General features: G+C 46.8%; 2 protein-coding genes across 2 annotated transcripts in view; both read left to right on the top strand.

Moving 5' to 3' along the window:
- LOC138362908 (calcium-responsive transactivator-like) overlaps positions 1-24,460 on the top strand; it is a 37,510-nt gene extending 13,050 nt beyond the window's left edge. Inside the window, exon 2 of the mRNA XM_069321485.1 lies at positions 23,949-24,460. Within this exon, the coding sequence (XP_069177586.1) occupies positions 23,949-24,460 (512 nt within the window). The remainder of the gene's footprint in view (positions 1-23,948) is intronic.
- Positions 24,461-24,623: 163 nt separating this feature from the next.
- LOC138362907 (splicing factor 3A subunit 2-like) lies at positions 24,624-25,019 on the top strand. Its single transcript, XM_069321484.1, has one exon. The coding sequence runs from the start codon at positions 24,624-24,626 to the stop codon at positions 25,017-25,019; it is 396 nt and encodes a 131-aa protein (XP_069177585.1).
- The last annotated feature ends 733 nt before the right edge of the window (positions 25,020-25,752 follow it).

The following is a 25,752-nucleotide window of genomic DNA, read 5'->3' as shown; positions in this document are numbered from 1 at the left end:
AAGAGACTAACGTCGTCTATGCCTTCAAATGCCCTCTTGGGGACTGTAAGCTCCAAAAAACCCAGTATATAGGCAAGACAACAACATCTCTTTCTAGGCGTTTAACGATGCATAGGCAACAGGGCTCCATTAAGGAACATATAATCTCTTCCCACAACCAAACCATCGCCAGAGAAATCCTAGTAAACAACACAGAAATCATCGATAGATACAGCGATAGCAGGCGGCTTGACGTTTGCGAGGCACTACACATCAAGAAGTCAACACCAGCAATCAACAGCCAATTATTGCACAAACATATTCTACCCACCTCAAGACTCCGCTCCAATATAGAAGCATCAAGAAATATGGACCAATAGGCTTTCTACAAACACTTCTAATCAATATCCATTGTTTCGTGTTCTGTCTTGTGTTGATGAAATTAATACCCTATTAATACCACCTTTTGTTCTGTCTTGTGTTGATGAAATTAATACCCTATTAATACTCTTGTTCTGTCTTGTGTTGATGAAATTAATACCCTTTTAATGCCACATCCTGTTCTGTCTTGTGTTAATGCCACATCACCCCTTCCACCTCACTCAAATGTAGATATAAAATCGGAGATGCGTAAGTTCTATTCAGTTGTGTATTTGTGAACTAAAGTCTTTGAAAATGTAATAAGTTTTAAGAAACGCGCTCGTGTCGCGTCAGACTAGAAATAAAAATGAATTTTGGAGAATTGATTTTTGATTTACCTCCAACAGTGAAAAGAAATGTACGAAAGATTGAGAAAATTCGTGTTAGAATTATTAATCTTACTTTTTCGGTCATATTTAATATATATATATATATATATTAGTATATTTTGGTAGCAGTCTTTCCTGTAGACATATATTATTAAATATGACCGAAAAAGTAAGATTAATAATTCTAACACGAATTTTCTCAATCTTTCGTACATTATGCTTCACTGTTGGAGGTAAATCAAAAATCACTTCTCCAAAATTCATTTTTATTTCTAGTCTGACGCGACACGGGCGCGTTTCGTAAAACTTATTACATTTTCAAAGACTTCACAAATACACAACTGATTAGAACTTGCGTTTCCCTGATTTTATATCTACATTTGAGTGAGGTGGGAAGGGTGATGTGGCATTACATTTGAGTGAGGTGGGAAGGATGATGTGGCATTAACACAAGACAGAACACTAGAGGATATTAATAGGGTATTAAAAGTATCAACACAAGACAGAACAGAAACAATGGGTATTGAATAGAAGTGTTTGTAGAAAGCCTATTGGTCCATATTTCTTGATGCTTCTATATTGGAGCGGAGTCTTGAGGTGGGTAGAATATAGTTGTGCAATAATTGGCTGTTGATTGCTGGTGTTGACTTCTTGATGTGTAGTGCCTTGCAAACGTCAAGCCGCCTGCTATCGCTGTATCTATCGATGATTTCTGTGTTGTTTACTAGGATTTCTCTGGCGATGGTTTGGTTATGGGAAGAGATTATATGTTCCTTAATAGAGCCCTGTTGTTTATGCATCGTTAAACGCCTAGAAAGAGATGTTGTTGTCTTGCCTATATACTGGGTTTTTTGGAGCTTACAGTCCCCAAGTGGGCATTTGAAGGCATAGACGACGTTAGTCTCTTTTAAAGCGTTCTGTTTCGTGTCTGGAGAGTTTCTCATGAGTAGGCTGGCCGTTTTTCTGGTTTTATAGTAAATCGTCAGTTGTATCCTCTGATTTTTGTCTGTAGGGATAACGTTTCTATTAACAATATCTTTCAGGACCCTTTCCTCTGTTTTATGAGCTGTGGAAAAGAAGTTCCTGTAAAATAGTCTAATAGGGGGTATAGGTGTTGTGTTAGTTGTCTCTTCGGAGGTTGCATGGCTTTTCACTTTCCTTCTTATGATGTCTTCGATGAAACCATTGGAGAAGCCGTTATTGACTAGAATAACGGGTAGGGTAAGGCAGGTTCTGTAGGGTAAGGCAGGTTCTAGTCAATAACGGCTTCTCCAATGGTTTCATCGAAGACATCATAAGAAGGAAAGTGAAAAGCCATGCAACCTCCGAAGAGACAACTAACACAACACCTATACCCCCTATTAGACTATTTTACAGGAACTTCTTTTCCACAGCTCATAAAACAGAGGAAAGGGTCCTGAAAGATATTGTTAATAGAAACGTTATCCCTACAGACAAAAATCAGAGGATACAACTGACGATTTACTATAAAACCAGAAAAACGGCCAGCCTACTCATGAGAAACTCTCCAGACACGAAACAGAACGCTTTAAAAGAGACTAACGTCGTCTATGCCTTCAAATGCCCACTTGGGGACTGTAAGCTCCAAAAAACCCAGTATATAGGCAAGACAACAACATCTCTTTCTAGGCGTTTAACGATGCATAAACAACAGGGCTCTATTAAGGAACATATAATCTCTTCCCATAACCAAACCATCGCCAGAGAAATCCTAGTAAACAACACAGAAATCATCGATAGATACAGCGATAGCAGGCGGCTTGACGTTTGTGAGGCACTACACATCAAGAAGTCAACACCAGCAATCAACAGCCAATTATTGCACAACTATATTCTACCCACCTCAAGACTCCGCTCCAATATAGAAGCATCAAGAAATATGGACCAATAGGCTTTCTACAAACACTTCTATTCAATACCCATTGTTTCTGTTCTGTCTTGTGATGATACTTTTAATACCCTATTAATATCCTCTAGTGTTCTGTCTTGTGTTAATGCCACATCATCCTTCCCACCTCACTCAAATGTAATGCCACATCACCCTTCCCACCTCACTCAAATGTAGATATAAAATCAGGGAAACGCAAGTTCTAATCAGTTGTGTATTTGTGAAGTCTTTGAAAATGTAATAAGTTTTACGAAACGCGCCCGTGTCGCGTCAGACTAGAAATAAAAATGAATTTTGGAGAAGTGATTTTTGATTTACCTCCAACAGTGAAGCATAATGTACGAAAATTCGTGTTAGAATTATTAATCTTACTTTTTCGGTCATATTTAATAATATATATATATATATATATATATATATATATATATATATATATATATATATATATGTATATATATATATATATATATATATATATATATATATATATATATATATTTATTTATATATATATATATATATATATATGCAAACAAGCCTGAATGGTCCCCAGGACTATATACAACTGAAAACTCACACCCCAGAAGTGACTCGAACCCATACTCCCACAACTGGTATGTACAGGGACGCCTTAATCCGCTTGACCATCACGACCGGACATATGTCCGGTCGTGATGGTCAAGCGGATTAAGGCGTCCCTGTACATACCAGTTGTGGGAGTATGGGTTCGAGTCACTTCTGGGGTGTGAGTTTTCAGTTATATATATATATATATATATATATATATATATATATATATATATATATATATATATATATATATATATGTATATATATGTATATATATATATATATATATATATATATTTATATATATATATATATATATATATATATATATATATATATATATATATATATATATATATATATATATATATATGTATATATATGTATATGTATATATATGTATATGTATATATATGTATATATATATATATATATATATATATATATATATATATATATATATATATATGTATATATATATATATATATATATATATATATATATATATATATATATATATATATATATATATAGTATATTATATATATATATTAGTATATTTTGGTAGGAGTCTTTCCTGTAGACATATATTATTAAATATGACCGAAAAAGTAAGATTAATAATTCTAACACGAATTTTCTCAATCTTTCGTACATTACGCTTCACTGTTGGAGGTAAATCAAAAATCAATTCTCCAAAATTCATTTTTATTTCTAGTCTGACGCGACACGGGCGCGTTTCGTAAAACTTATTACATTTTCAAAGACTTTAGTTCACAAATACACAACTGATTAGAACTTACGTATCTCCGATTTTATATCTACATTTGAGTGAGGTGGGAGGGGTGATGTGGCATTAACACAAGACAGAACAAGAGGGGATATTAATAGGGTATTAAAAGTATCAACACAAGACAGAACACAAACAATGGGTATTGAATAGAAGTGTTTGTAGAAAGCCTATTGGTCCATATTTCTTGATGCTTCTATATTGGAGCGGAGTCTTGAGGTGGGTAGAATATAGTTGTGCAATAATTGGCTGTTGATTGCTGGTGTTGACTTCTTGATGTGTAGTGCCTCGCAAACGTCAAGCCGCCTGCTATCGCTGTATCTATCGATGATTTCTGTGTTGTTTACTAGGATTTCTCTGGCGATGGTTTGGTTGTGGGAAGAGATTATATGTTCCTTAATGGAGCCCTGTTGCTTATGCATCGTTAAACGCCTAGAAAGAGATGTTGTTGTCTTGCCTATATACTGGGTTTTTTGGAGCTTACAGTCCCCAAGTGGGCATTTGAAGGCATAGACGACGTTAGTCTCTTTTAAAGCGTTCTGTTTTGTGTCTGGAGAGTTTCTCATGAGTAGGCTGGCCGTTTTTCTGGTTTTATAGTAAATCGTCAGTTGTATCCTCTGATTTTTGTCTGTAGGGATAACGTTTCTATTAACAATATCTTTCAGGACCCTTTCCTCCGTTTTATGAGCTGTGGAAAAGAAGTTCCTGTAAAATAGTCTAATAGGGGGTATAGGTGTTGTGTTAGTTGTCTCTTCAGAGGTTGCATGGCTTTTCACTTTCCTTCTTATGATGTCTTCGATGAAATTTATTGCAGAAGGAGGAAAGAATCGAGGCAACTACAGAAGCACCATACTGTCCCCCGAGCTTAAAGCGGCAGCTAAAAGCCTTCGTGAGAACAAGGAGATAGTTGTCAGGAGAGGTGACAAGTCGCCAATATATGTCATTCTTAAAAAAGACGAATATCTGGCGAAAATGAACATCATACTCTCTGACCAAACTAAGTTCCAAAGGGTAACGAAGGACACTACAGCCGAATTAAAAGCAAAGGTCAACAAACTGATCGAAACTGTGAACGCCAAGAAATCCGGACTCCACCTGCCAAAGATCATTGGGGAATATAAACCTGGATATGCGTATGGAAATGTCAAGACGCACAAGCCTGGAAACCCACTTCGGCCAATCATTAGCCAGATACCCACACCCACGTACAGACTGGCGAAGCGACTCAACGGCCTGCTGACTCCTTATGTTCCTTGCGCCTTCAGCCTGAAGTCTCCAAAGGAATTTGTTGACTTACTGCGGGGCACACGGGCCACAGGGATAAGAGCCTCGTTGGACGTAGAATCGCTGTTTACCAACGTACCTGTGGACGAGACAATCGGAATGATAGCCAACAGAGTGTATCGTGATCCAGCCTGTACTCCTCTTGACATGCCAGAAAATGTTCTGAGGAAACTACTCCAAGCTTGTACTAAAGAGGCACCCTTCTTGAGCCCGGATGGGCACATGTATAAGCAAGTAGATGGGGTCGCCATGGGTTCTCCCCTAGGTGTCCTGTTTGCAAACTTCTACATGGGTACCATCGAGCAAAAAGTCTTAGTCGACATGAACTTGAAACCGGCCATATACTGCAGGTATGTTGACGACATTTTTACACAGGTACCTGATGTCAGACATCTGCAGGAGCTGAAGGAGGCATTTGAGCAGAGTTCCGTGCTGCGTTTCACTTACGAGATGGAAAAGGATGGGAAGCTGCCCTTTCTAGATGTAACAGTCATGGAAAAGGGCGGAGGTTTCCACACTGCAGTCTACACTAAGGAAACAAACATAGGAATGTGCCTAAATGCCAACAGCGACTGCCCTGACAGGTACAAGAGGAGTGTTGTTAACGCATATGTCGACCGTGCTCTCAGCCACAGCTCAGAATGGAAGCAAGTCAACGAAGAACTCTGTAGGGTAAGGCAGGTCCTAGTCAATAACGGCTTCTCCAATGGTTTCATCGAAGACATCATAAGAAGGAAAGTGAAAAGCCATGCAACCTCTGAAGAGACAACTAACACAACACCTATACCCCCTATTAGACTATTTTACAGGAACTTCTTTTCCACAGCTCATAAAACGGAGGAAAGGGTCCTGAAAGATATTGTTAATAGAAACGTTATCCCTACAGACAAAAATCAGAGGATACAACTGACGATTTACTATAAAACCAGAAAAACGGCCAGCCTACTCATGAGAAACTCTCCAGACACAAAACAGAACACTTTAAAAGAGACTAACGTCGTCTATGCCTTCAAATGCCCACTTGGGGACTGTAAGCTCCAAAAAACCCAGTATATAGGCAAGACAACAACATCTCTTTCTAGGCGTTTAACGATGCATAAGCAACAGGGCTCCATTAAGGAACATATAATCTCTTCCCACAACCAAACCATCGCCAGAGAAATCCTAGTAAACAACACAGAAATCATCGATAGATACAGCGATAGCAGGCGGCTTGACGTTTGCGAGGCACTACACATCAAGAAGTCAACACCAGCAATCAACAGCCAATTATTGCACAACTATATTCTACCCACCTCAAGACTCCGCTCCAATATAGAAGAATCAAGAAATATGGACCAATAGGCTTTCTACAAACACTTCTATTCAATACCCATTGTTTGTGTTCTGTCTTGTGTTGATACTTTTAATACCCTATTAATATCCCCTCTTGTTCTGTCTTGTGTTAATGCCACATCACCCCTCCCACCTCACTCAAATGTAGATATAAAATCGGAGATACGTAAGTTCTAATCAGTTGTGTATTTGTGAACTAAAGTCTTTGAAAATGTAATAAGTTTTACGAAACGCGCCCGTGTCGCGTCAGACTAGAAATAAAAATGAATTTTGGAGAATTGATTTTTGATTTACCTCCAACAGTGAAGCGTAATGTACGAAAGATATATAAATATGTATATATATATATATATATATATATATATATATATATATATATATATATATATATATATATATATATATATATATATATATATATATATATATATATATATATATATAATATCCCCCTCCCTCCCATCTTGCTCTCTCTCTCTTCTCCTTCGTCTCTCTATTCTCTCTTCTTCTCTCTCTCATTCTTTCTCGATCTCTTTCTCTCTTCTCTTCCTCTCACTCTCTCTTCTCTCTCTCATCTCATTCTCTCTCCTCTTCCTCTTTCTCCTCCCGTTCTCTCTCTCTCTCTCTCTCCTTTCTCTCTCTCCCCTTCTCTCCTCTCTGGATCACTCGACCCTCGCTTTCCTCCCCTCTCTCTCTCCTTCTCTCTCTCTCACTTTCTCTCTCTCTTTCTTTTCTCTCTTTTCTCTCCTCTCTCTCTTCTCTCACCTCTTTTCTTGTCTATTTCTCTCTCTCCTTATATCTCTCTCTCTCTTCTTCTTCTCTTTCCCTCTCTTCTTTATGCTCTTCTTTTCTCTCTTCTCACTTTTTCTGCTTCTTTCTTTCTCTCATCTTGTGTCTCTCTCGCTCTCTCTTTCTCCCTCTGTTCTCCTTCTGTCTTCCTCTCTCCTTTTTCTCTCTCTCTGATCTCTCTCTCCTCTCTCCTCTCTGTCTCCATCTTTCTAAATGCAATGAAGATAATTTTACCTAATAAATTTAACCTTTGCTCCAAAACGTTATATCATGACATATAAAAACGTTTTGACCTCACGTTTAAAGTCGTTTTTACAAATTCTCAAAATACGTATTTTAAACGTAATTTAAAACGTGCCCAAAACAATGAAAAGTCGTTTTTATGACGTTTTGAAAACGCGAAAATGTTTGGTGGGTTGTTCTTGTCGTAATTGATTTACGTGTAAGTATTGATCATTCTAGACCCCTGGAATATGTGGGTTCTTCAGACCTGCAGGCTACCTTTACTACACTTTCTGTCACGACAGCTCGAGATGAAGAATGATCTCCCACAACCTGGCTTGGAGACAAGGGGATCTGGCCAGCCCTCCATTCAGTGCTAGCAGCAACACAGACAGACAGGCTGACCGACCAACTTGTCTTCTTAAAAATTACGTCTGAATTTGGCTGTTTGTCCGTATGGCCGAAAATGGACGTAAATTGAAAATGAAAAATAGTTCAAAATAAATTTTAGATTTTTTCTTCCAAAACAGCAAGTTATGTGTCCTCTGGTAGGGTAGGAGGGCAGGAAGTTCTCCTAAGGTTTCATAACGTCACGAAAATGGTCAGCAGAAAGTTTCCTCTCTTAACCTAACTGAGTAAGCCAGAGGACTCAAAACAGAAAACGGAACAGTACGTCACTTTCGTGAGCTGAATTAATTTCAAATTTGGTGAATTTTTGGTCATACGGGCAAACGCACGACAAGCTTACATAATTTTAAGAGGATGGGTTGGAGAGACAGACATACAGACAGACATTGCATTAGGAATAAAAGATTCAAAGAGATACAAAAAGACTGAAAGGGGCCAAGAGAGAGACGGTCAATGAGACATAAGAACAGGGAGAACAAGAATAATCACTACGTGTCCGGACTTACACGAAGAATGGGGAGGTGGTGGTAGTGTTCTGGGCCAATGGGCCCAGCGTGTGAACTGCCCATCCGCCTCCTTCCTTCTTCTCCTGCGTCCCTCTGCTGCTGCTTGTGCTACTGCTGCTGCTCCTCTCGCTCCCATCCTGGCTACTTTCCTGCTTCTGTCCGGGAAGGAGTAAAATTTATAGGATTAGCATCTACATATTTGTTCAATGTCAACCTATAATCTCGCATTCATAAGTTCTATTATGTTACTGTGAGTTGAAAGCCGTCCTCTCCTAATATTAGTGCTTTAAAATACAGTTATGTGTTCCAGCTGTGATTTTCTTGCCTTAGAGTTGTGGCTTTAGCGACAATATGAGAGATCCTGCAGTGTCCAGTACCCAGGATCTCACTCTTTGTCGCCTTCAGTGACTATTATTCTTGAATGGGCTCCTTATGACACCCATAACATGTGACTGAATGGCCTCATAAGTGACAATCTAAGCCTAATGTTAATGGTAGAGCGCCGTTGACCCCTTACATTTCTCCTATCAACCTCAACTGTATTATGATACCTTAGGAAGTTAATCACTTCCCTACAACCCGGTGCTAATACACATCACAACTTTCCCGTCGGCAAATGAGCCCCTTGCAACACGGGTGACGTTTATCAACTGGTTATAACCTTGGAACAATCAAAGATGATTTCTTCATCACGATTAACGTTATGTTAACAGGTAACTCATCCCCACCCATGGATGCCTATTCCAGCTCTCCTCCTGACGTGGTAGACCTGACTATCCTTCCTAACCATGAGGTTGTGTCGCCCTCAAGGGGGGGGGGATGTTAATGATCTTGTGAAAACTGATGTGGCAGGTGCTGACGTCAGCCCAGGAGCTACACGTCCCCTGGAGACCGATCTGTTCTCTCACGCTCGGATCCTGATTGTGTTACCTCCTGAAATATCTGGGGTGAAATGTTGCGCCCGTCCTCTGGGGTCTATCCTTTCACTAGTTTGGGCCAGCCTTGTCTCTTGAGATTGTGAGTGGTGGAGGTGACAGTGGGGGCTTCGAGGTGGGGTCCTCTGAGTGTGTGGGGGTGGAGACTTCAATGTGGGGTCCTTCGAGTGTGTGGGGGTGGAGACTTCAATGTGGGGTCCTTCGAGTGTGTGGGGGTGGAGACTTCAATGTGGGGTCCTTCGAGTGTGTGGGGGTGGAGACTTCAATATGGGGTCCTCCGAGTGTATGGGGAAGGAGACTTCAATGTGGGGTCCTCTGAGTGTGTGGGGGTAGAGACTTCAATGTGGGGTCCTCTGAGTGTGTGGGGGTGGAGACTTCAATGTGGGGTCCTTCGAGTGTGTGGTGGTGGAGACTTCAATGTGGGGTCCTTCGAGTGTGTGGGGGTGGAGACTTCAATATGGGGCCCTCCGAGTGTATGGGGGAGGAGATTTCAATGTGGGGTCCTCCGAGTGTATGGGGAAGGAGACTTCAATGTGGGGTCCTCTGAGTGTGTGGGGGTGGAGACTTCAATGTGGGGTCCTTCGAGTGTGTGGGGGTGGAGACTTCAATATGGGGTCCTCCGAGTGTATGGGGGAGGAGACTTCAATGTGGGGTCCTCCGGGAGTGCGGGGGACGGGGGGGGGTGGGGGAGTGGCATCAAGCTGGTGATCTCTGATCTACACGCTGCCAAAGACATTTAATGGTCGTGATACTGAAATTTCGCTACCTAGCAGGTGAGTTCAATGGTGGCTCTCGTAGCCATATACTCGAGGACAGCTAATCATCACGCTGTTGACTATCTATATCTAATGCTATCAAACCAACTTATCATAGTTTTTGGTTCTGTGGCCGATTACGTGTATTTTTAGTGCCTGTGTTGAGAAGGACGGGTTGTGTGTTGATGAGGACGGGTTGTGTGTTGATGAGGACGGGCTGTATGTTGATGAGGACGGGTTGTGTGTGGATGAGGACGGGCTGTGTGTTGATGAGGACGGGCAGTGTGTTGATGAGGACGGGCTGTGTGTTGATGAGGACGGGCTGTGTGTGGATGAGGACGGGTTGTGTGTTGATGAGGACGGGCTGTGTGTTGATGAGGACGGGTTGTATGTTGATGAGGACGGGTTGTGTGTGGATGAGGACGGGCTGTGTGTTGATGAGGACGGGTTGTGTGTTGATGAGGACGGGTTGTATGTTGATGAGGACGGGTTGTGTGTGGATGAGGACGGGCTGTGTGTTGATGAGGACGGGTTGTGTGTTGATGAGGACGGGCTGTGTGTTGATGAGGACGGGCAGTGTGTTGATGAGGACGGGCTGTGTGTTGATGAGGACGGGCTGTGTGTGGATGAGGACGGGTTGTGTGTTGATGAGGACGGGCTGTGTGTTGATGAGGACGGGTTGTGTGTTGATGAGGACGGGCTGTGTGTTGATGAGGACGGGTTGTGTGTTAATGAGGACGGGCTGTGTGTTGATGAGGACGGGCTGTGTGTTGATGAGGACGGGCTGTGTGTGGATGAGGACGGGCTGTGTGTTGATGAGGACGGGCTGTGTGTTGATGAGGACGGGCTATGTGTTGATGAGGACGGGCAGTATGTTGATGAGGACGGACTGTGTGTTGATGAGGACGGGCTGTGTGTTGATGAGGACGGGCAGTATGTTGATGAGGACGGACTGTGTGTTGATGAGGACGGGCTGTGTGTTGATGAGGACGGGCAGTATGTTGATGAGGACGGACTGTGTGTTGATGAGGACGGGTTGTATGTTTATGAGGACGGGTAGTATGTTGATGAGGACGGACTGTGTGTTGATGAGGACGGGCTGTGTGTTGATGAGGACGGGCAGTATGTTGATGAGGACGGACTGTGTGTTGATGAGGACGGACTGTGTGTTGATGAGGACGGGCTGTGTGTGGATGAGGACGGGCTGTGTGTTGATGAGGACGGGCTGTGTGTGGATGAGGACGGGCTGTGTGTGGATGAGGACGGGCTGTGTGTGGATGAGGACGGGCTGTGTGTTGATGAGGACGGGCTGTGTGTTGATGAGGACGGGCAGTATGTTGATGAGGACGGACTGTGTGTTGATGAGGACGGACTGTGTGTTGATGAGGACGGGCTGTGTGTGGATGAGGACGGACTGTGTGTTGATGACGACGAGTTGTGGGTTGATGAGGACGGGCTGTGTGTGGATGAGGAGGGGCTGTGTGTTGATGAGGATGGGCTGTGTGTTGATGTGGACGGGCTGTGTGTTGATGAGGACGGGCTGTGTGTTGATGAGGACGGGCTGTGTGTTGATGAGGACGGGGTGTGTGTTGATGAGGACGGGCAGTATGTTGATGAGGACGGACTGTGTGTTGATGAGGACGGACTGTGTGTTGATGAGGACGGGCTGTGTGTTGATGAGGACGGGCTGTGTGTTGATGAGGATGGGCTGTGTGTTGATGTGGACGGGCTGTGTGTTGATGAGGACGGGCAGTATGTTGATGAGGACGGACTGTGTGTTGATGAGGACGGGCTGTGTGTTCATGAGGACGGGCTGTGTGTTGATGAGGACGGGCTGTGTGTTGATGAGGACGGGGTGTGTGTTGATGAGGACGGGCTGTGTGTTGATGAGGACGGGCTGTGTGTTGATGAGGACGGGCTGTGTGTTGATGAGGACGGACTGTGTGATGATGAGGACGAGCTGTGTGTTGATGACGACGAGTTGTGGGTTGATGAGGACGGGTTGTGTGTTGATGAGGACGGGTTGTGTGTTGATGAGGATGGGTTGTGTGTTGATGAGGACGGGTTGTGTGTTGATGAGGACGGGTTGTGTGTTGATGAGGACGGGCTGTGTGTTGATGAGGACGGGTTGTGTGTTGATGAGGACGGGCTGTGTGTTGATGAGGACAGGCTGTGTGTTGATGAGGACGGACTGTGTGTGGATGAGGACGGGTTGTGTGTTGATGAGGACGGGTTGTGAGTTGATGAGGACGGGCTGTGTGTTGATGAGGACGGGTTGTGAGTTGATGAGGACGGGCTGTGTGTTGATGAGGACGGGCAGTGTGTTGATGAGGACGGGTTGTGAGTTGATGAGGACGGGCTGTGTGTTGATGAGGACGGGTTGTGAGTTGATGAGGACGGGTTGTGAGTTGATGAGGACGGGCTGTGTGTTGATGAGGACGGGCTGTGTGTTGATGAGGACGGGCTGTGTGTTGATGAGGACGGGCTGTGTGTTGATGAGGACGGACTGTGTGATGATGAGGACGAGCTGTGTGTTGATGACGACGAGTTGTGGGTTGATGAGGACGGGTTGTGTGTTGATGAGGACGGGTTGTGTGTTGATGAGGATGGGTTGTGTGTTGATGAGGATGGGTTGTGTGTTGATGAGGACGGGTTGTGTGTTGATGAGGACGGACTGTGTGTTGATGACGACGAGTTGTGGGTTGATGAGGACGGGCTGTGTGTTGATGAGGACGGACTGTGTGTGGATGAGGACGGGTTGTGTGTTGATGAGGACGGGTTGTGAGTTGATGAGGACGGGTTGTGAGTTGATGAGGACGGGCTGTGTGTTGATGAGGACGGGTTGTGAGTTGATGAGGACGGGCTGTGTGTTGATGAGGACGGGCAGTGTGTTGATGAGGACGGGTTGTGAGTTGATGAGGACGGGCTGTGTGTTGATGAGGACGGGTTGTGAGTTGATGAGGACGGGTTGTGAGTTGATGAGGACGGGCTGTGTGTTGATGAGGACGGGCTGTGTGTTGATGAGGACGGGCTGTGTGTTGATGACGACGAGTTGTGGGTTGATGAGGACGGGCTGTGTGTTGATGAGGACGGGTTGTGAGTTGATGAGGACGGGTTGTGAGTTGATGAGGACGGGCTGTGTGTTGATGAGGACGGGCTGTGTGTTGATGAGGACGGGCTGTGTGTTGATGAGGACGGGCTGTGTGTTGATGAGGACGGGCTGTGTGTTGATGAGGACGGACTGTGTGTTGATGAGGACGGGCAGTGTGTTGATGAGGACGGGCTGTGTGTTGATGAGGACGGGCAGTGTGTTGATGAGGACAGGCTGTGTGTTGATGAGGACGGGGTGTGTGTTGATGAGGACGGGCTGTGTGTTGATGAGGACGGGCTGTGTGTTGATGAGGACAGGCAGTGTGTTGATGAGGACGGGCAGTGTGTTGATGAGGACGGGTTGTGTGTTGATGAGGACGGGCTGTGTGTTGATGAGGACGGGCTGTGTGTTGATGAGGACGGGCTGTGTGTTGATGAGGACGGGTTGGGTGTTGATGAGGACGGGTTGTGTGTTGATGAGGACGGGCTGTGTGTTGATGAGGACGGGCTGTGTGTTGATGAGGACGGGTTGTGTGTTGATGAGGACGGGCTGTGTGTTGATGAGGACGGGCTGTGTGTTGATGAGGACGGGCTGTGTGTTGATGAGGACGGGCAGTGTGTTGATGAGGTCAGGTTGCATAACTAATGACGTTCGAAAAGTCCTTCGCTAACGACCTCCGTTCGAATCACATTTCCGTAAATGCTTCACCCACGCACTACAAACACAAATACTTTGCCATCAGAGCCTAAACAGCGGGCCTAACCTACCTTACGCCTTGATATGCTAATATAGAATATTATTAATAAATTTTTAAGAAAATCCTTATTTTGAATATTCATTATGTAAAATTGACGAATGAGCGTTAGGGGGGTTGGTCGCTGGATGGACGAACATTGCCTGAAGACAAGTAGTAATATTAATAATAAGTGCTTTTGATAACTAGCAATATATTAATGCTAATTCATCAGCAGCTAACGATATATGGACAACTCCCTATATATTTCCCACTAAACATGAAGACCAGTATTATCATAACTAAGAAGTGTTTTTTTCTGTTTTAATTAACACGTTCTTATGTTGTTAAATTAATTTTCAAGAGCGTGACTCATCAAGCTTCTGTGACCAAGAGTTCCGTGACTCTCACAACCCAGCACATGCGGGAAGTCACGTGACAATCAGCCAATGATTTCGGAAATAAGTTACGAGAGCCATTTGTATTGGCCAGGATATTAAAGATCCGGACCCAAACAGCAGGGAGCAGACTCTCTCTCAGGTAGGACAGACTTACTTGCACGAACCAAGACCTACAACAGAGTCCCGAAACACGAAGAAGATGCACAGGAAACCGTAAATCGCGTCGGTTAAGAAAGGCTTTCTTTATTGAGCGGTGGTTCGCTAGAACAAGCAGACGAGGATCATTGATCATTAACTGCTAACCGGGCAATTGCTTCCCCGTCCCGCCACCAGGAGTGGGCCGCCACACTGACGACGGTACGGCAGAGTGCATCATGGGAACAACCTGTACAGTGACGATGGAGGCATCAGAGATATTAGAGGTGCCACAGACATCAGAAGCATCAGAGTGCTGTCAGGTATCAGCCATGAGAAGCAGCAGAGGCCGGAGCGGCACCAGGCTGCCACCTATGAAGGAGGTCCAGAGTGTAAGACTGTGCTGGGTGTTGAGGAGGCGAGGACACTACTTCCCGCTCGGGGAGGACAGGACCCAACGACGATATTATAGTACCGAACTTACCATTGTTTCAAGTATTATCATATTATGGACATTCTACAAGTAGAATGCAGAGTAGATGTAGATGGACATCAACATCTTTATCTATGGATGTAGAGTACAGGGTATTCTACATCCAAAGAATAGATGGATGTAAAATGTTCTGTATTCCACTTTCAGAGCAGAGAATAACGTTCTTCGTCCTGACACCAAACGCGCAGTTACCTAATGTCTTCAGAGTTAGAACAGAATCTTGCGTGTTTGCTGAGAATTTTTTTTCTTAACCATGGTTCCTTATATTACTGATAATGAAAAAAGTCTCAGTATTTGTCCCAACTGTGAAAATCTGTATAGTGTGTGTTACTGATAGTTCATGCTGCATTGTTCGTGTGCCAGTGAGACGCAGCGACAGGTCAGTAAAGGTCACTTCAAAGTGTTCGAATATTGCATCGTGCACCAAATTTCTGTCCAGCAGTATTTACATTCGCTCCAGTGACTCCATTTTTCTAATTTTGCTAGAAGTCTGTTGGCATTTTTTGTATATTTTTGTATGTTTTAAATAGCATAGTTGTGTATAATTGATCTCTTCTTAGTTGAACCACGCCATGAGAATATCAGAGGGATTCTGATAATTAAGAGTATCACTGAGGATTACTGCTAACTACCAAGACAAAGGTAGTTAGTAATCTACCATAACTACCACAACACAGGAACCACCTACCATAACTACCACAACACAGGAACCACCTACCATAACTACCACAACACAGGAACCACCTACCATAACTACCACAACACAGGAACCACCTACCATAACTACCACAACACAGGAACCACCTACCATAACTACCACAACACAGGAACCACCTACCATAACTACCACAACACAGGAACCACCGACCATAACTACCACAACACAGGAACCATCTACCATAACTACCACAACACAGGAACCACCTACCATAACTACCACAACACAGGAACCACCTACCATAACTACCACAACACAGGAACCACCTACCATAACTACCACAACACAGGAACCACCTACCATAACTACCACAACACAGGAACCACCTACCATAACTACCACAACACAGGAACCATCTACCATAACTACCACAACACAGGAACCACCTACCATAACTACCACAACACAGGAACCACCTACCATAACTACCACAACACAGGAACCACCTACCATAACTACCACAACACAGGAACCACCTACCATAACTACCACAACACAGGACCACCTACCATAACTACCACAACACAGGAACCATCTACCATAACTACCACAACACAGGATCCACCTACCATAACTACCACAACACAGGAACCACCTACCATAACTACCACAACACAGGAACCACCTACCATAACTACCACAACACAGGACCACCTACCATAACTACCACAACACAGGAACCATCTACCATAACTACCACAACACAGGAACCACCTACCATAACTACCACAACACAGGAACCACCTACCATAACTACCACAACACAGGACCACCTACCATAACTACCACAACACAGGAACCATCTACCATAACTACCACAACACAGGACCACCTACCATAACTACCACTACACAGGAACCACCGACCATAACTACCACAACACAGGACCACCTACCATAACTACCACAACACAGGAACCATCTACCATAACTACCACAACACAGGACCACCTACCATAACTACCACTACACAGGAACCACCGACCATAACTACCACAACACAGGACCACCTACCATAACTACCACAACACAGGAACCATCTACCATAACTACCACAACACAGGAACCACCTACCATAACTACCACAACACAGGAACCATCTACCTTAACTACCACAACACAGGAACCATCTACCATAACTACCACAACACAGGAACCACCGACCATAACTACCACAACACAGGACCACCTACCATAACTACCACAACACAGGAACCATCTACCTTAACTACCACAACACAGGAACCACCGACCATAACTACCACAACACAGGAACCATCTACCATAACTACCACAACACAGGAACCACCAACCATAACAACCACAACACAGGAACCACCGACCATAACTACCACAACACAGGAACCACCTACCATAACTACCACAACACAGGAACCACCGACCATAACTACCACAACACAGGAACCATCTACCATAACTACCACAACACAGGAACCACCAACCATAACAACCACAACAGAGGAACCACCGACCATAACTACCACAACACAGGACCACCTACCATAACTACCACAACACAGGAACCACCGACCATAACTACCACAACACAGGACCACCTACCATAACTACCACAACACAGGAACCACCGACCATAACTACCACAACACAGGACCACCTACCATAACTACCACAACACAGGACCACCTACCATAACTACCACAACACAGGAACCACCGACCATAACTACCACAACACAGGACCACCTACCATAACTACCACAACACAGGAATACAATAAAAAGATCAGCTACCTCACATTTTGAAGATCTTTCTAGGAGACTGTCAAATTATCTGGAAGATATTTTTCTTGATAGAACGCTAACAGAACACTGTCATGCATAACACAATGTAACATAACACTCTCATGCATAACACTAACATAACATTAACTAGCGTTACACCGATTGACGTATTGCCATCTACTATAACATTATTTTGCGTTTCTCTATCAAACGTAACTCTAACGTAGCACCATCTTAGGTAACGCTATGTAACGTAACACTATCTTATGCAACACTACCTAACTTAACACTATCTTATGCAACACTACCTAACTTAACAATATCAGGCATAACATCACCTAACATACCAATATATTAAGTTACACTATCAAACGTAAAACTATCTTATGTAACACTATCTAATGTAACAATATCTTAAGTAACAATATCTTATGTAACAATATGCTACGTAACACTATTTAACGTAACAACACCTTACGTAACATCAATGCAACATTATCCTACGTAACACTATCCAAAATAACAATATGCTACGTAACACTATCAAGTGTATTAATATATTACGTAACAATATCTAAGGTAACACATCTAATGTTAGAAATGGTTCACCAATTAGCACAATTTAAGAAGCCGCCGCTCAAACAAGAAAACTGTTAATTGCGAATTATCAAGGGGGAAAAGAGCCAAGCAATTACGACTATATAGCCCATGGAAGGGATCAGTATAAGGATTTGGGATGGGACGGGGGGAAAGGAATGGTGCCTAACCAATTGGATGGTCGGGGATTGAACGCCGACCTGCATGAAGCCAGACCGTCGCTCTACCGTCCAGCCCAAGTGGTTGGATCAGTATTATAGAAATAAATGCTAGATATTGGAAAACCAGAACGACCTTTACATAGATGACCTCCCTAGTTATGACCAAATAGTCTTTGTTGACCAAACCACACACTAGACAGTGAAGGGACGACGACGTTTCAGTCCGTCCTGCACCATTCCCAAGTCATTTGTGAATGGTCGACTTGAGAATGGTCCAGGACGGACTTGAGAATGGTCCAGGACGGACTTGAGAATGGTCCAGGACGGACTTGAGAATGGTCCAGGACGGACCGAAACGTCGTCGTCCCTTCACTTTCTAGTGTGTGGTTTGGTCAACATATTTCAGCCTCGTTATTGTGACTCATCGTCGGCAAACAGTCTATATTCACCCAGCCCCTTTGTTGAGCACACATTTCCCTTTGACAGAACCTAAGATCTAACCTTAAATAGTAACAGTTGCTAAAACAAAGAAGTATTATCTGTCCTATCAACTCAATTATTAGAAACAAGACACAAACCTCAACAATATTATTGCCACTAATAAAGATAAGGAATTTAGCCTCAATATCGCAATATCCGGCTAGTAATAGTTATTAACCATGCATCAAAATCCCACTACCTAGTAGTAAAGGTTATAAAACCGGTATCAATATGTACCCACTAGTAAAAGTTAAAAGCCCATCATCAATATCCTGGTTTCAACTAGTAAAAGTTATTAACCCCAGCATTAATAACCAATTATCCACTAATATAAAACAACCATTCACCATCAAAACAACTACACCCACCACCACCACTGTGGGAAATTTTTATCCACTGTATCAACATTATTATCTAAGAAATTTATTATTTTTGTATCATATTAAAATCATATCAAAATCATATTAGAATCACTTCAGATTTAAAATATCCTACATCACTGAATCCTACATGACAATGCTACCGTGATCCCGTTTGACTTTTGGGCCCAAATGGGTCTACATGACGTTATGCAATATTTCTCAAGCAACTAGATGATTCAAGACAAATATCTTAATTAAAAAAACTATTGGAACATCAATCAATTTCCGGTGAGGATTAATTCAAATCCTTAATAAGAATCAATGATACTAACAACTACTACCCATAATGTTTAAATCCTATATCTAATTATATTGTAATCACATTTTATCATAATCATATGTCTAGACAGTAAAAATAATCAATAAATATTCATTGAAGGCTACTTTGCTCTGGGAGGATGGGGGACGATGGCTGGGAGAGATGCACCCACCACCACCCGAGGCCAGAACAATTTTTTACATAAACAATGCAAACACATGATGGTGCCTTGCGAACATTTTCAGTAAAGGACACCACACTAACTTATCATTATCACCAGTGATTAATCTCTAGAAACTGGGGAGTACCAGGACTATATATATAAGGAAAATTTCTAGTACTTTATCTAAATAAGAGTGAAGAGAGTGGCTCATAACAGCTGATGTGTTGAATTGTCTGGAGGAGGATTATAGATCATCAATCAACTTCTTCGTTCACACTTAAGGCCCCACATGCCATTTACAGCCCACAGTGTGTCATTAGGACTAGAGGAGCAAGGATTTATAATCCTAGCGAGGGGCTTTAGTTGTGTTAATTTGGCATACAGTAATTTTTAATTTAGTACAGAGCAAGTTTTAAGTAGTTCTCCTCATATATTAATTCCGGTAATTTTTCCACAAATACCACCACCATCACCACCACCAACAACAACAACAACAACAACAACAACAACAACAACAACAACAACAACAACAACAACAATAACAACAACACAAACAACAAGGACCCACCACAGACATATAAACCTCCCATTCTGCAGGAAAGCGAACACTATACACCCGTCAGTAGACACCGAACCCCCGCCAGCAGACACTGAACACCCGCCAGCAGACACCGAACCCCCGCCAGCAGACACCGAACCCCCGCCAGCAGACACCGAACCCCCGCCAGCAGACACCGAACCCCCGCCAGCAGACACCGAACCCCCGCCAGCAGACATTGAACACCCGCCAGCAGACACCGAACCCCCGCCAGCAGACATTGAACACCCGCCAGCAGACACAGAACCCCCGCCAGCAGACACCGAACCCCCGCCAGCAGACATTGAACACCCGCCAGCAGACACAGAACCCCCGCCAGCAGACACCGAACCCCCGCCAGCAGACACTAAACACCCGCCAGCAGACACCGAACCCCCGCCAGCAGACACCGAACCCCCGCCAGCAGACACCGAACCCCCGCCAGCAGACATTGAACACCCGCCAGCAGACACAGAACCCCCGCAAGCAGACACCGAACCCTCGCCAGCAGACACCGAACCCCCGCCAGCAGACACCGAACCCCCGCCAGCAGACACCGAACCCCCGCCAGCAGACACCGAACCCCCGCCAGCAGACCCCGAATCCCCGCCAGCAAACACCGAACCCCCGCCAGCAGACACCGAACCCCCCGCCAGCAGACACCGAACCTCCGACAGCAGACACAGAACCCCCGCCAGCAGACACCGAACCCCCGCCAGCAGACACCGAACCCCCGCCAGTAGACACCGAACCCCCGCCAGCAGACACCAAACCCCCGCCAGCATACACCGAACCCCGAACCCCCCCCCCCAGCAGACACCGAACCCCCGCCAGCAGACACCGAACAACCGCCAGCAGACACCGAACCCCCGCCAGCAGACACCGAACACCCGCCAGCAGACACGCTACACCCGCCAGCAGACACAGAGCACCCGCCAGAAGATACCGAACACCCGCCAGGAGACACGGGACATCCGCCAACAGACACGCTACACCCATCAGCAGACACTCTACATTCAACAGCAGACACCGAACACCCGCCCGCAGACATAAAAGTACCTGCCAGCAGACACGCTACACCCGCCAGAAGACACAGAACACCCGCCCGTAGACACGTTACACCCGTCAGCAGACACGCTACACTCGCCAGCAGAAACGTTACACCCGCCAACAGACACGCTACACTCGCTAGCAGACACACTACACCTGCCAGCAGACACTCTACACCCGCCAGCAGATACGTTACACCCGCTAGCAGACACGCTACAGCTGTCAGAAAACATGCTAAACCCGCCAGCATACACGCTACACCTGCTAGCAGACACGCTACACCCGATAGGAGACACGCTACACCCGCCAGCAGACACGCTACACCCGCTAGCAGACACGCTACACCCGCCAGCAGACACGCTACCCCTGCCAGCAGACAGGCTACACCCGCCAGCAAATACGCGACACCCGCCAGCAGACACCCTAAACCCGCCTGCAGACACGCTACCCCCCAAAAGCAGACTGGCTACTCCCGCCAGCAGACACGCTACATCCGCCAGCAGACACGCTACACCCGCCAGCAGACACGCTAAACGCGCCAGCAGACACGCTACACCAGCCAGCAGACACGCTACACCTGCCAGAGGACACGCTAGACCCGTCAGCAGGCATGCTACACCCTCTAAACGACACGCTACACGCGCCAGAAGAAACGCTACACTCGCTAGCAGATTTGCTAGACCCACCAGCAGACAACGCTGCACACGCCAGCAAGCACCCTACACCTGCCAGCAGACACGCTACACCAGCCAGCAGACACGCTACACCTGCCAGCAGACACGTTACACCCGCCAGCAGACACGTTACACCCCCAGCAGACTTGCTACACCTGCCCTCAGACACGCTACACCAGCCAGCATAGAGGTTACACCCGCGAGCCAACACACTACACTCGCAAGCAGACACGTTATACCCGCTAGCAGCCACGCTACACCCGCCAGCAGACACGCTACACCCGCTAGCAGACTCACTACACCCGCCAGCAGACACGCTACACCTGCCAGCAGACACCCAACACCCGCCAGCAGACACGCTATATACACCAGCAGACACACTACACCCGCCAGCAGACACACTACACCTGCCAGCAGAAATGCTACATCCGCCAGCAGACACGCTACACCCGCCAGCAGACACGCTACATCCTCCAACAGACACGCTACACTCGCCAGCTAGACACGCTACACCTGACAACAGACTGGCTACATCAGCCAGCAGACACGCTGCACCAGCCAGCATACAGGTTACACCCGCCAGCAGACACGCTACACTCGCCAGCAGACACGCTACACCCGCCAGCAGACACGCTACACCCGCTATCAGACAAGCTTCACCTGCCAGCAGACACTCTACATTCGCCAGCAGACACGCTACACGCTATACTCGCCCGCAGACACGCTACACCCGCCAGCAGGCACGCTACACCTCCAAGCAGACAAGCTACACCTGCCAGCAAACACGCTAAACCTGACAAGTGACAGGCTATACCCGCCAGCATACTCGCTACACATGCCAGCAGACACGCTACAACCGCCAGCAGACACGCTACACCCGCCAGCAGACAGGCTACACCCGCCAACAGTTATGCAACACTCGCTAGCAGAAACGCTACACCCGCCAGCATACACGCTACACCCGCCAGCAGACAAACTACACATGCCAGCAGACAGGCTACACCCGCCAGCAGACACTCTACCCCTGCTAGCAGACAGGCTACACCACCAGCAAACACGCGACACCCGCCAGCAGACACCCTAAACCCGCCTGCAGACACGCTTCCCCCCAAACGCAGACTGGCTAGACCCGCCAGCAGACACGCTACACCTGCCAACAGACACGCTACACCAGCCAGCAGACACGCTACACCCGCAAAACAAAACGCTACACCAGCCAGCAGACACGCTACACCTGCCAGCAGAGAGGCTATACCCGCCAGCAGACAGGCTACACCCGCCAGCAGACAAGCTACACCTGCCAGCAGACAGGCTACACCCGCCAGCAGACACGCGACACCCGCAAGCAGACACGTTACACCCGCCAGCAGACACGCTATACTTGCCAGCAGACTTGATACACCCGCCAGCAGACACGCTACACCAACCAGCATAGAGGTTACACCCGCGAGCAGACACGCTACACTCGCTAGCAGACACGTTATACCCGCCAGCAGACACGCTACACCCGTTATTAGACACGCTACACACGCCAGCAGACACTCTACACCCGCTAGCCGACACGCTACACCCGATAGGAGACACGCTACACCCGCCAGCAGACTCGCTACACCTGCTAGCAGACTCGCTACACCAGCCAGCAGACACGCAACACCCGCCAGCAGACACGCTATACACGCCAGCAGACACGCTACACCCGCCAGCAGACACGCTACACCTGCCAGCAGAAATGCTACATTCGCCAGTAGACACGCTACACTCGCCAGCAGACTCGCTACACCCGCCAGCAGGCACCCTACACCTGCAAGCAGACACGCGCTACACCTGCTAGCAGACACGCGCTACACCTGCCAGCAGACAGGCTACACCCTCCAGCGGACAGGAGACACCCGCCAGCAGACACGCTATACCCGCCAGCAAACTAGCTACACCCGCCAGCAGACACGCTACACCAACCAGCATACAGGTTACACCCGCAAACAGAAAATCTACACTCTCCAGCAGACACGCTGCACCTGCAGCAGACACGCTACACTCGCCAGCAGACACGCTACACCCGCCAGCAGACACGCTACACCCGCAATCAGACACGCTACACCCGCCAGAAGACTCGTTACACCCGCCAGCAGACACGCTACAAACGCCAGCAGACACGCTACACCCGCCAGCACACATGCTACACCCGCTATCAGACAAGCAATACACGCCAGCAGACACGCTACACCCGCCAGCAGACACGCTACACCCACCTACAGACATGCAACACCCGCCAGCAAACACCCTACACCCGCCAGCAGACACGCTACACCCGCAAAACAAAACGCTACACCAGCCAGCAGACACGCTACACCTGCCAGCAGAGAGGCTACACCCGCCAGCAGAGAGGCTACACCCGCCAGCAGACAAGCTACACCTGCCAGCAGACAGGCTACACCCGCCAGCAGACACGCGACACCCGCAAGCAGACACGTTACACCCGCCACCAGAAACGCTATACCTGCCAGCAGACTTGATACACCCCCAGCAGACACGCTACATCAACCAGCATAGAGGTTACACCCGCGAGCAGACATGCTACACTCGCTAGCAGACACGTTATACAATCCAGCAGACACGCTACACCCGTAATTAGACACGCTACACACGCCAGCAGACAATCTACACCCGCTAGCCGACATGCTACATCCGATAGGAGACACGCTACACCCGCCAGTAGACTCGCTACACCTGCTAGCAGACAAGCAATACCCGCCAGCAGACACGCTATACACGCCAGCAGACACGCTACACCCGCCAGCAGACACGCTACACCCGCCAGCAGACACGCTACACCTGCCAGAACACACGCAAAACCCGCCAGCAGACACGCTGTACACGCCGGCAGACACGCTACACCCGCCAGCAGACACGTTACACCCGCCAGCAGACACGCAACACCTGCCAGCAGAAATGCTACATTCGCCAGAAGACACGCTACACTCGCCAGCAGACTCGCTACATCTGCCAGCAGACACGCTACACCCGCCAGCAGGCACCCTACACCTGCAAGCAGACACGCGCTACACCTGCTAGCAGCCACGCGCTACACCTGCCAGCAGACAGGCTACACCCTCCAGCGGACAGGAGACACCCGCCAGCAGACACGCTATACCCGCCAGCAAACTAGCTACACCCGCCAGCAGACACGCTACACCAACCAGCATGCATACAGGTTACACCTGCAAGCAGAAAATCTACACTCTCCAGCAGACACGCTGCACCTGCAGCAGACACGCTACACTCGCCAGAAGACACGCTAAACCCGCCAGCAGACACGCTACACCTGCTAGCAGACACGCTACACCCGATAGGAGACACGCTACACCCGGTAGCAGACACGCTACCCCTTCCAGGAGACAGGCTACACCCGCCAGGAAACACGCGACACCCGCCAGCAGACACCCTAAACCCGCCTGCAGACACGCTACCCCCCAAAAGCAGACTGGCTACATCCGCCAGCAGACACGCTTCACCCGCCAAACAAAACGCTACCCCCGCCAGCAGACACGCTACACGCTCCAGCAGACACGCTACACCAGCCAGCAGACACGCTACACCTGCCAGAGGACACGCTAGACCCGTCAGCAGGCATGCTACACCCTCCAAACGACTCGCTACACGCGCCAGAAGAAACGCTATACTCGCCAGCAGATTTGCTACACCCACCAGCAGACACGCTGCACACGCCAGCAAGCACCCTACACCTGCCAGCAGACACGCTACACCTGCCAGCAGACACGCTACACCTGCCAGCAGACACGTTACA

This window comes from Procambarus clarkii, chromosome 9 (genome assembly GCF_040958095.1).
Source record: "Procambarus clarkii isolate CNS0578487 chromosome 9, FALCON_Pclarkii_2.0, whole genome shotgun sequence".
Classification (NCBI taxonomy): Eukaryota; Metazoa; Arthropoda; class Malacostraca; order Decapoda; family Cambaridae; genus Procambarus; species Procambarus clarkii.
The sequence above is the reverse complement of the archived record's forward strand: the minus strand, read 5'-3'. Positions and strand labels throughout refer to the sequence as shown.

Coding starts and splice junctions, on each gene's coding strand:
- LOC138362907 (XM_069321484.1), top strand. CDS start 24,624: ATGCTACATCCGATAGGAGACACGCTACACCCGCCAGTAGACTCGCTA.